This window comes from Heptranchias perlo, chromosome 3 (assembly GCF_035084215.1).
Source record: "Heptranchias perlo isolate sHepPer1 chromosome 3, sHepPer1.hap1, whole genome shotgun sequence".
In the NCBI taxonomy this organism is placed as follows: Eukaryota; Metazoa; Chordata; class Chondrichthyes; order Hexanchiformes; family Hexanchidae; genus Heptranchias; species Heptranchias perlo.
In genome coordinates, this window is record NC_090327.1 from 111,888,667 (window position 1) to 111,900,875 (window position 12,209).

The following is a 12,209-nucleotide window of genomic DNA, read 5'->3' on the forward strand; positions in this document are numbered from 1 at the left end:
TGTGGTTGATGTATATATGGACTTTCAAAAGGCATCTGATAAAGTATCACATAATAGACTTGTTAGCAAAATTAAAGCCCATAAGATTAAAGGGACAGTGGCAGCGTGGATACAAAATTGGCTAAGGGACAGAAAGCAGAGAGTAGTGGTGAATGGTTGTTTTTCAGACTGGAGGGAAGTATACAGTGGTGTTAGTATTAGGACCATTGCTCTTTCTGATATATATTAATGACCGAGACTTGGTAATAGAGGGTATAATTTCAAAGTTTGCAGATGACACGAAACTCGGAAGTGTAGCAAACAATGTGGAGGATAGTAACAGACTTTGGGAGGACACAGACACACTGGTGAAATGGGCGGACACATGGCAGGTGAAATTTAAAGCAGAAAAAAGTGTGAAGTGATACATTTTGGTAGAATGAGGAGAGGCAATATAAACTAAATAGTACAATTTTAAATGGAGTGCTGGAACAGAGAGACCTGGGTGTGTATGTACACAAATCTTTGAAGGTGGCAGGACAAGTTCAGAAGGCTGTTAAAAAAGCATATGGGATCCTGGGCTTCATTAATAGAGGCATAGAGTACAAAAGCAAGGAAGTTAAGCTAAACCTTTAGAAAACACTGGTTAGGCCCCAGCTGGAGTATTGTGTTCAATTCTGGGCACCACACTTTAGGAAGGATGTCAAGGCCTTAGACAGGGGGCTGAAGAGATTTACTAGGATGGCACCAGGGATGAGGGACTTCAGTTATGTGTAGAGACTGGAGAAGCTGGGGTTATTTTCCTTAGAATAGAGAAGGTTAAGGGGAGATTGGATAGAGGTGTTCAAAATGATGAACAGTTTTGATAAGTAAATAAGGAGAAACTGTTTCCAGTGGCGGAAGGGTCGGGAACCAGATGACACAGATTTAAGGTGATCGGCAAAAGAGTCAGAGGAGACAGAAGGAAACATTTTTTTTAAACGCAGTGAGTTATAATGATTTGGAACGGATTGCCTGAAAGGGTGGTGGAAGCAGATTTAATAGTAATTTTCAAAAGGGAATTGGATAAATACTCAAAGGGAAAAAATTTACAGGACTATGGGACTAATTGGCCAGCCCTTTCAAAGAGCCTGCACAGGCACGATGGGCCGAATGGCCCTCTCCTGTGCTGGCTCTTTGAAAGGGCTAGCTATTTAGTCCTATGATACTATGATTATATTTTCGATTTCAAGATGTTTTTCTATTACATCTTTTAAGTAAGGATTCCATTATCTTTCCCACCAACGACGTTAAGCTAATTGGTCTTTGGTTCCCTGGACTTGTTCTAGCTCCCCTTCTAAATATAGGAATCACATTAGATCTCTGCCAGTCCTCTGGCACTATTCCCTTTTCTAATGAATTTTTATATAAATGTAGTAGTGCCTTTGCTACCTCTTCCCTAACTTCTTTTAAAATGCGCGGATGAAATCCATCCGGACCAAAGGTTTTATCTGCTCTAAGTTTGATTAGTTTATTATCTCCTCCCTTTCTATTGTAAACGTCTTTCTACATTTTGATCTCTACTTCGAATGTCATGCCCACCATGTTAGCCTCCCTGGTAAATACTGAGGCAAAGTAATTATTTAGTTTTTCTGCCATTTCGCTGTCATTACCTGTGAGTTTATCGTCTATATCCCTTAGTGGCCCTTCCCTATCCTGATTTTTCTTTCTTTATTTATTTATGCGTCCGTAGAATACTTTACTATTTCTTTTTATATTCCTTGATAATTAAATTTCGGAATTTCTCTTTGCTGTCCTAATTGTTATTTTTAATTCTTTCCTAAGCTTTTCGTATTCCTTTTTGTCATCCTCTCCTTTGGTGTCTATGTATTTAGTGTATGCCTTTTTCTTTAGTTTCAATTTTGCCCTTATTTCTGTATTCATCCAGAGTGTAACATTACCGGCTAGTTTGCTCTTGCTTTTTAGTGGGATATATTTCTCCTGGACTCTATTGATTACCGTTTTAAATGTTTCCCTCTGCTGTTCTATTTTTTTTTTGTCAGTAAATTTTTCAAGTTTATTTTCCCTGATTCCATTTTCATCCCCTTAAAATCTGCTTTTTTTCCCAATTTATTACTTTGGTCATTATCTTACTCATGTCCTTCTCAATCTTTATCTTAATCCTTGTTACATTGTGAACGCTATTGCTTAGATGTTCCCCTATGCTTACTTCTATCATCTATTCTGGTTCATTTCCTATTACTAGATCCAGCAATTTCAACTATGGTTACTTTCAGCTCCCAATGAAATCAGTTTTGGGTGCTTAATGACAAGAAGTGGGGGCCAGATGAAAGGAGCTTACGGGCCAAATCTAGTTTGCTGGCCATATGTTGCACATTTCCACTCTAGAGGGGGAGTTTATTTAATCTCCACCAGATCACCTATGTGTAAAGTGAACACTTTCTAAAATCAGAATTAAGGTTATCAGTGGTGCCAATGCAATAAAGCGGTGAGCAATACAGTTGGTCACACAAATACAGCTCAGTCTGTCTACTTTAGGAAGGAGAAAACCAACTGAAGAACATTCATATATATATCATTCACTCTGACAGATCAATGATTGTGTAGGCATTAATTACACCTGTGTAGTTCGCTGCACACTAGATTGATCCAATATCCCTCTCAAAAGATAACACAAACCTACAGCTTAATCAGACAATGGAAAGGAAGATGAAAGAGGGACGTTAAAAAAAATTCAGTCACATCAGTCACAAGAAAGTATGAGGGTGGATTTTCCTGACATGCCCCAAGGAATGCTTCGTTCTCCCAGCCGCAAAGATTAGGAAAAAGAGGTACGTCCCAGATTGGCAAAAGAGGCCTACAGCTGTGCCGTGTTTCCTTGTCCCTTCAGTCAACGCTAGATGCTTCCAGGGGTAGTGCCCGTAGGCCATGTAGACAGCCTAGAGCAGGAAATTCCAGTGATCATGGGACTGGACAAGACAAGCCCTTAGTAATAAAAATTATTAGGTTTTATCAACAATGACTGAAAATGTGCAGGGCTATGGGGATAGGGTAGTGGGACTAGCTGGATTGCTCTTGCATAGAGCTAGCACGGACTCGAGGGGCCGAATGGCTTCTTTCCATGCTGTAACCTTTCTATGATCCTATTCTATGATTCTATGAATTGCTGGAACAATGAGCTAAACTATAGATCAGAAAGAGGATGCAAAATAATGATGCACAGAATTATTGGGAAACCATCGACCTAAGTCAGAAGGGACACCATGTTGTACCCAGTCAAGAACATTGTGCATATTAAATAGAACATCATTAACGCATAACTGTTACTTTAAAGAACGGTTAATGAGTCTATGTAAATGAAATCTGTATTTTGAAACAGCTTTCTCAGATCTGCAGAGACTTCTGGGTTGTAACAAAAGTGGTCCAATGTGTTTAACGCATGCTGTAATAATGCAATTTACTGTGTGATTAGAAATGAACCTTGCCTGTGACAACAAACTCACCAGTTTTGCATCTGTTGCCATTTTCTTGTATTTACTGTATTCTTTCTTCAGTTCCTCATAAGCCATGAACTGGAGAGCACCATGTGATGTACCTAAAAGGCCTGGCACAAATCCCTATAGAAAAGAAGATACGGAGCTCAAACTCAGTGCAGTTTTACAAATTCAAAGCATTCATTTTTCAGATCATATGATATTATATTGGACTCAAACGACACCCAAAACCTGGGTAAAAATTGAAAGGCACTGGATTTAAAATTTTCTGCCACATTAACCTCAGACAAAATAAAAGATTTTCTCTTTCCCAAAAGTTAAGCCAATTTCTTTACAAAGCAAATTGTTACAATCAGAGTTGTATAGCAACTATCAGACTTACATTAGGTAAACATTAGGATTTGAAAGTGAACATTTTTTTTTTACCTTGCAGGGTTGTATTTCAGCCTTTAAGAGATTTTGAAAATGAGCAATAAAGGTATACGGATCTGCAGTCCTATTGGGACTTTAAAGATAATTTGAGACATAAAATCCCCACTGCCCACCAGTACACCCAATATGCCCCAAGGTGCTTCACAGGAGTGCAATCGGACAAAAATTGACAGAGCCGAAGAAGGTGACATTAGGACAGGTGGCCAAAAGCTTGGTCAAAAAGATAGGTTTTAAGGAGGGTCTTAAAGAGGAATGAGAGGTGGAGGGGTTATGGGAAAGAATTCCAGAGCTTAGCACCTAGATGGCTGAAGGCATGGCTAACAATGAAAGGGGCAAAGGAAGTAGGGGATGTACAAGAGGCCAGAGTTGGAGGAACACAAAGTTCTCAGATGTTTGTATGGTTGGAGGAGGTTAGAGATAGAGAGGGACGAGGCCACGGAGGGACTTGAACACTAGGATGAAAATTTTAATATCGAGCCAATGTTGGTCAGCAAGTATAGGGGTGATGGTGAGAATCCCTACGTGGTCAGTTTTCAGTAAAATATTAAAATGCCTACGTGGCAAAGAAGCAGAATGCAAAATGGTTAGAAAGGGTTAATTAGTTAGTAACTGAGATTGATACAGGTGGCCTGGCCCTCCTGCTGGGCCATATGTTTGCGTAGTCAGCAGGTTTGCATGGTCTTATCAATGTAGAGTCTTTGATGTGATTCAAGGACTGGTCTGAATGTCTCCATGTTTATGGCAGATCAATATAGGTAACGAGCTTAGCCAAAGTTGAAAGACATTCCAGGTTGGGAGATAAGGAACAGAAGGAACAGGGAAGAACATTCCAAGTTGGAAAGTGAGGAAGTTATCCCCTTTGATGTCTAACAGCAACATGGTCAGCACATGATTATCTATGATTGGCCGGAAATAATGTAACCTCGCATGGCAACCTGTGCCCGGCTTATGATTGGTGTTGACCCTCGTTAAGTATGTTCCAACCCTATTGATTTGTATAAAAACGTGTGGATTTCTGTATGTTTTTGTTCTTGCTCTGCCAGCATAGAGGGACTCTATCAGGAGTCCAAATCCATGCTGCAGACTAAGAACCCTGCTATTAAAGTTGTGATGAACTTTAAAATGTACTCGACTTCAGTTTTTACTGAACCAGACTGAGGGGAAAGAATCCGGATCGTCATTTGGTGGCCCGTACGGGGATCTTAACGGTCGTTCACTGAGAGTTCGCGGAGTAAGAGGCGGATTGTTTCAGACACGGAGGAAGGAAATGGCGCCCCGATGTAAGTAGTCTTAATTTACTACGTCGGTTTTCCTCCAATCCGTCAGTCTGACGACGAATCGTCCAATCGCTAACTCTCGTGTGGCGTCCTTACAAGATTCAGGTCAGTCTGGCGAATACACAGAAATAGCAGGAAGAGGTCAGTGGTCGAATATCACTGAGGGTCAGCGTACGTACTGAGGGAATAACTTGTAAGCGGTAGGTCAGTGGTTAATATCACTGAGGATAGTCAGGGTTTAAGTTCCTGGTGATTGGATATAAACAGGAACTATTGATAAAAACTTAGATGCCGCCAAAAAGGCTCAGGAATTAATTTGGAAAAATAACAGAGGTACCACAGCCAAAGAACTAATTGCTTTATGGAGACAGTACTGTAAAAAAAAATATGGATAGAATTAAGTGACTAGACAAATGTTTAAAAGACAGAGACCCGAAAAAGAAAGGTTTTGTTGTTTAAGTGTACTGTCCCTTTAAAAAGCCTGTCTTGATCAGTGTTTTTTTTGTCGGTGTTGTGGGCCACGCCCCCTTCTTACTGTGTCTTACGTGTTTTCTTCCTTTGTGTAATGTATCTGTCTTGTCATGTGTTTAATTCTGATACTGCTGAATTAAAATTGGAGTTATTGAGGTTAAGTGACCTATTAAATTCTGGTTCTTATAAAGTGTGGGCATGTTAAATTCCAGACATGGGGTCTTCAAAAAATTGGCATTTTGAATGTTTATTTTGTGATTGGCTGTGGTTTAAAAAGAGGTTAAAAATTAACGGGATACATTAAAAAACTATCTGGTATCACTGTGATAGGAAAAGTCGGAAAGCTGGAACAGCTCGGAGCGTTGATTATAATCACATGCACTAAAAGTATGTGAAAAAATAGTGTGCAAAAATATAGTATAAAGCAATCCACAAATGTGAGAAGTAAAAAAATCAGTCAAACCTGTGTGAAGTGAAATTTTGAAGGTGGGAAGTTAATCTCAAAGGGAGAAGGATCAAGTTACTCCTACCACAAGAGCAAGTTAATATTAACCCCTTCCATCCCAAGAAGCCAGACTGTCATGCCAAGAGCAGTTCAAACAGATAGAAATGACCCAGTCGGTTGAGAACTGTCTGAGGCTTGCCCAGAACACAGGTGAACATGAGGTAATAATTGGTATAGGTTATATTAGTAAAATTGTCCCAATCACTCGGAAATGCCAAAGGCTACGATTGACTGAGATATAAGTTTTCACGCTACAGTGAAAAATTGATAAGAAAGGAATGTAAAACAAATCATATGAAAAGGAAGCATAGGTTAGACAATTGGAAGTCCATTACTTGAGCTATGTACTGACACAGGGTACTAAATGCCTATCAGTTTTACCCTGCCACAGTATGATAAGGAAGTTTTGACAAGTTCTGGGGCTATTCAATTTTATTTGAAATTAATAGTAGAATACAAGATCTGACCAAAGAGGGGAGACCTTCCCTGACAAATTATATAGCTCGCATTGAGACTGCTAAGAAAACTCAACAATTAGATCAACACCTCCTAACTCAAGTGTTAAAACAAAGAGCGACATGGAATGGAGGTGGACATCGTAAAAAGAGATAGGCAAATATGGAGACGTAAAGATCTGTGATAAGTGATATAGCAACTGCCTTTGCCTCAGTTGTTAACACCATTGATTTGACAACATTAGATCAAAAGGTCAGAGATTTAGGGTCTCGCATTAAAGATATATTAAAAGATAAATGAAAATACAGATAAGGAATTGTCTGAGGATCAAATGCTGACCATACATTTGCAAAGGATAGCTACAGTGCTAGAAACACATGCCCAAACCATTAATAAATTAATAAAAGAGGAATATAACGTATCTTAGCAGGCGGCTGCTAATGATATCTGCTTAATGTGGTTACATCTTGAAAACACAGAGATTAGGACTTGGAGTTAGAAATTCCAGTCTGCAGCCCTGCGTACATCTGTATGTGGGAGAGACAGTGTATATTTCAGACAGGCTGCGTGCTTCAGAGAGAGAGCGAGAGAGGGAGTAGGCAATTTCTCTCTCCTGTTTTGTTTTCTGAATTTGTTTCGGGTAAAGGGATTATTCCTTTGGATAAATAAATAATAAATGAAGATTTGACAAATTAATCACTTGGGCTCTCAAGAAGAGCAGCAATGGATTTTCTGTGTTTCTTTTAAAACAGGTGACCCTGGTTTTTTTTTGGGACCACGTGAGTGTTGATGGTGCAGGATTACCAAGAGTAGTTACAAAGTTACGGTGCAACCTTTGCTGGAGAAATTTGGTGCAGGAAACGATCCAGTGGTGTTAAAGATTTAAGACTTTAGCTGCAGACATCAGCGGTTACCAAATGTCACAGCGTGGTGATATCAACCTGATTCTCTTCTTTTGAAAACATTTTGATTTGTTTTGTTTTAACCTATTTATTGTCTTCCGAGACAGAGTGCTCGAGGTGGGGAGATATGGGAGTTGCACATCTCTACTATAAAACCACAAAGCCTGGACATAATTTGTTTCTGAAATTGGAATTGATAAGAAAAATTTATATAAGTTGCTATTTAAGCCCTCGAGAAAGGAAAAAATTAACTTGTAATTTAAGGGGATAATCAAATTATATTTTAAAATAAAGGAAGTCCAGTCTAAATGGTTCCTATGAATGCTGTGTATCAAAGAAGAATTCTTTTCGAGAGGGAAGAGAATTTTACATTGACAAGTCCTGTCGGTCCAACAATACTGCTCTTAAGTTGGGATAATTGTGAAATGATAGAAGGGACTCGGGCACAATGTAGTGGGATATTTTGGGAAATGAAAAGCGGTTCAAGAAAAATTACGTAAGGTGAATAAATTTTGGGATATTGGACCGGACTGTAAATATCGTATCAGACAGTAACATTCCTCCAGGGCTCATGATAGGTAATATAATGGGTTATGTAAAATTGGATGAGAGGAAGTGATTGAGAATTAAAGTAAGAAACAGAGAAATTACACCAAATGGGAATTTCTCTAAAGTCATTGAATTGGGCATGATAAAAAAAAATCAATCTGGCATAAATATACAATCTAGTGGAAGTCAGGAAAGTGTAGTTGAGAATAGTAAATTGATAGCTTTCTCGTGGAGATATTTGTGTCCTTGCCTATAATGAACAATGAGAAGGCTACACTCAATAGCCTGGCCACTACCCTGACATCGGGACCATGCAGGGGGAGATAAGCACTCTAGACACCCCTGATCTTTTTGATAAGATAACCTGAAAACCTAAGAATGGCTACAGTGGACATAAAAGATACAAATGTATGTTGCCATCATCTGAAACGGAGACCAGGATGAAGAACATGATTACAAAGGCCTCTGGCCTGGTGAGCTATTGCAACCACTCTTTAAACAAACCAGTTGCTTTTACAGGACTGAATCCTACAGGACATATGATGTGTGCCATGGAAAATGTTCGGAAATACCATGAGGAAGAAGAGACTGGCCAGCAGAAAGTTAATATCCAAGAACACTAAGCTCATTCCTATGAGATGCTGCTAGTCTGCGGAGATACATGAAGAAGATACAGTGAAGAATGAGTCTCAGACAGGCTCAGTTACTTGACATCAGCACAATAGGAAAATGGTTAATGTGGTCCAGGCGAGTGAGAAATCCTTTTAAACAAGGCACTGACACATGGTCCATAGAGAAACCAACTAATTAATGAAACAGTCAGGAAACACTGGTATCAATCAAAAGGACTGAAATTAAAGTAAAGAGGGACACAGTAATTTGGATTTCCAAAATTCAGGGTTAGGTTCCCATTAGTTAACAATAAAATTGGGAGAAACAGTATTTAGAAGATATCCGCACGATAGATACAAAATTACAAGATTATGAGGGGCCCAGATAAAGTAGACAGGAAGTACCTGTTTCCCCTAGCAGAGGGTTCAAGAACCAGAGGACGTAGATTTAAGCTGATTGGCTGGAACAAAATTAAAGGGATGTGTTACTAGACATGCTGTCACTGTGTGTCCACATAGTGTTGGACACAGCCTAGAAGCACAGTGTGGGTTTAATAATGCCGGTACCAATCTGAATATTAACTGTACCATGGAGGCCCTAGAGGCGGATCTAAAACCCACTTAAGTGGCATATGCCGGAGAGGGCGAATATTGTGTTACAACTAATTTGAAAACGTTTAAATATGCCAATCTATAGCCCTAATAATAAAGAATGACATAAGGAAAGTGGTGAGAAAGGATCTTGGCTCAGAAGACCAAAAAGTAGAATCAGTACGGGTGAAAATAAGAAATAACAAGGGGCAGAAAACTCTTGGGGGAGTAGTTTATAGGCCCCCTAACAGTAGCTATACTGTTGGACAGATTTAATCATGAAATAATAGGAGCTTGTAACAAAGGTAATGCAGTAATCATGGTGGGCTTTAATCTTCATATAGACTGGGCAAATCAAATTGGCAAAGGTAGTCTGGAGAACGAGTTCATGGAATGCATTCAAGACGGTTTCCAAGAACCATACATCATGGAACCAACCAGAGAACAGGCTATTTTAGATCTTGTATTGTGTAATGAGACAAGGTTAATTAGTAATCTCACAGTAAAGGATACTCTGGGGAAGAGTGATCATAATATGATAGACTTTCACATTGCGTTTGTGAGTGATGCACGTAAGTCAGAAACCACAGTCTTAAACTTAAATAAAGCCAATTACATAGGTATGAGGGGTGAATTGGCTAAGGTGGATTGGAAAATTAGATTAACAGGTATGACGGTTGATAAGCAATGGCAAACATTTAAAGAAATACTTCAATATTCTCAACAAATACACATTCCACTGAGAAATAAGAACACCACAGAAGTGATCTATCCGTGGCTAACTAAGGAAGTTACGGAGTATTAGATTAAAAGAAGAGGCCTATACTGTTGCCAAGAAGAGGATTGGGAGAGTTTTAGAAACCAGCAAAGGACGACCAAAAATTGATAAAACGGGAGAAGGTAGAATATGAAAGTAAACTAGTAAAAAATATAAAAACGGATTGTAAGAGCTTCTACAAGTTTGTAAAAAGGAAAAGAGTAACAAAAGTAAACGTTAGTCCCTTAGAGGCTGAGACAGGAGAAGTTATAATGGAGAATCAGGAAATGGCAGATGCATTATACAAATATTTTGGATCTGTCTTCACAGTAGAAGACACAAAAAGCATACTAGAAATAGTGGGGAACCAAGGGGCTAATGATAGTGAGGTACTTAAAGTAATTAATATCAGTACAGAAAGAATACTTGAGAAACTAATGGGACTAAAAGCCGATAAATCCCTGGACCTGATGGCCGACATCCGAGGGTTCTAAAAGAGTTTTTTAAAAATTCGTTCATGGGATGTGGGCGTCGCTGGCAAGGCCGGCATTTATTGCCCATCCCGAATTGCTCGATAAGGTGGTGGTGAGCCGCCTTCTTGAACCGCTGCAGTCTGTGTGGTGAAGGTTCTCCCAGTGCTGTTAGGAAGGGAGTTCCAGGATTTTGACCCAGCGACGATGAAGGAACGGCGATATATTTCCAAGTCGGAATGGTGTGTGACTTGGAGGGGAACGTGCAGGTGGTGCTGTTCCCATGTACCTGCTGCTCTTGTCCTTCTAGGTGGTAGAGGTCGCCGGTTTGGGAGGTGCTGTTGAAGAAGCCTTGGCGAGTTGCTGCAGTGCATCCTGTGGATGGTACACACTGCAGCCACAGTGCGCGGTGGTGAAGGGAGTGAATGTTTAGGGTGGTGGATGGGGTGCCAATCAAGCGGGCTGCTTTGTCCTGGATGGTGTCGAGCTTCTTGAGTGTTGTTGGAGCTGCACTCATCCAGGCAAGTGGAGAGTATTCCATCACACTCCTGACTTGTGCCTTGTAGATGGTGGAAAGGCTTTGGGGAGTCAGGAGGTGAGTCACTCGTCGCAGAATACCCAGCCTCTGACCTGTTCTTGTCGCCACAGTATTTATATGGCTGGTCCAGTTAAGTTTCTGCTCAATGGTGACCCCCTGGATGTTGATGGTGGGGGATTCGGCGATGGTAATGCCATTGAATGTCAAGGGGAGGTGGTTAGACTCTCTCTTGTTGGAGATGGTCGTTGCCTGGCACTTGTCTGGCACGAATGTTACTTGCCACTTATCAACCCAAGCCTGGATGTTGTCCAGGTCTTGCTGCATGCGGGCTCGGACTGCTTCATTATCTGAGGGGTTGCGAATGGAACTGAACACTGTGCAATCATCAGCGAACATCCCCACTTCTGATCTTATGATGGAGGGAAGGTCATTGATGAAGCAGCTGAAGATGGTTGGGCCTAGGACACTGCCCTGAGGAACTCCTGCAGCAATGTCCAGGGGCTGAGATGTTTGGCCTCCAACAACCACTACCATCTTCCTTTGTGCTAGGTATGACTCCAGCCACTGGAGAGTTTTCCCCCTGATTCCCAATGACTTCAATTTTACTAGGGCTCCTTGGTGCCACACTCAGTCAAATGCTGCCTTGATGTCAAGGGCAGTCACTCTCACCTCACCTCTGGAATTCATCTCTTTTGTCCATGTTTGGACCAAGGCTGTAATGAGGTCTGGAGCCAAGTGGTCCTGGCGGAACCCAAACTGAGCATCGGTGAGCAGGTTATTGATGAGTAAGTGCCGCTTGATAGCACTGTCGACGACACTTTCCATCACTTTGCTGATGATTGAGAGTAGACTGATGGGGCGGTAATTGGCCGGATTGGATTTGTCCTGCTTTTTGTGGACAGGACATACCTGGGCAATTTTCCACATTGTCGGGTAGATGCCAGTGTTGTAGCTGTAGTGGAATAGTTTGGCTAGAGGTGCAGCTAGTTCTGGAGCACAAGTCTTCAGCACTGCAGCCGGGATGTTGTCTGGGCCCATAGCCTTTGCTGTATCCAGTGCACTCAGCCATTTCTTGATATCACGTGGAGCGAATCGAATTGGCTGAAGACTGGCTTCTGTGATGGTGGGGATATCGGGAGAAGGCCGAGATGGATCATCCACTCAGCACTTCTGGCTG

General features: G+C 40.8%; 1 protein-coding gene across 1 annotated transcript in view; it reads right to left on the reverse strand.

Annotated features, from left to right (window-relative positions):
* The window catches only part of LOC137319123 (solute carrier family 25 member 32-like), a 49,944-nt gene that overhangs the window by 13,966 nt on the left and 23,769 nt on the right, over nt 1–12,209 (reverse strand). The window contains exon 5 of the mRNA XM_067981475.1: nt 3,483–3,596. Coding sequence (XP_067837576.1) covers nt 3,483–3,596 — 114 coding nt within the window. The remainder of the gene's footprint in view (nt 1–3,482; nt 3,597–12,209) is intronic.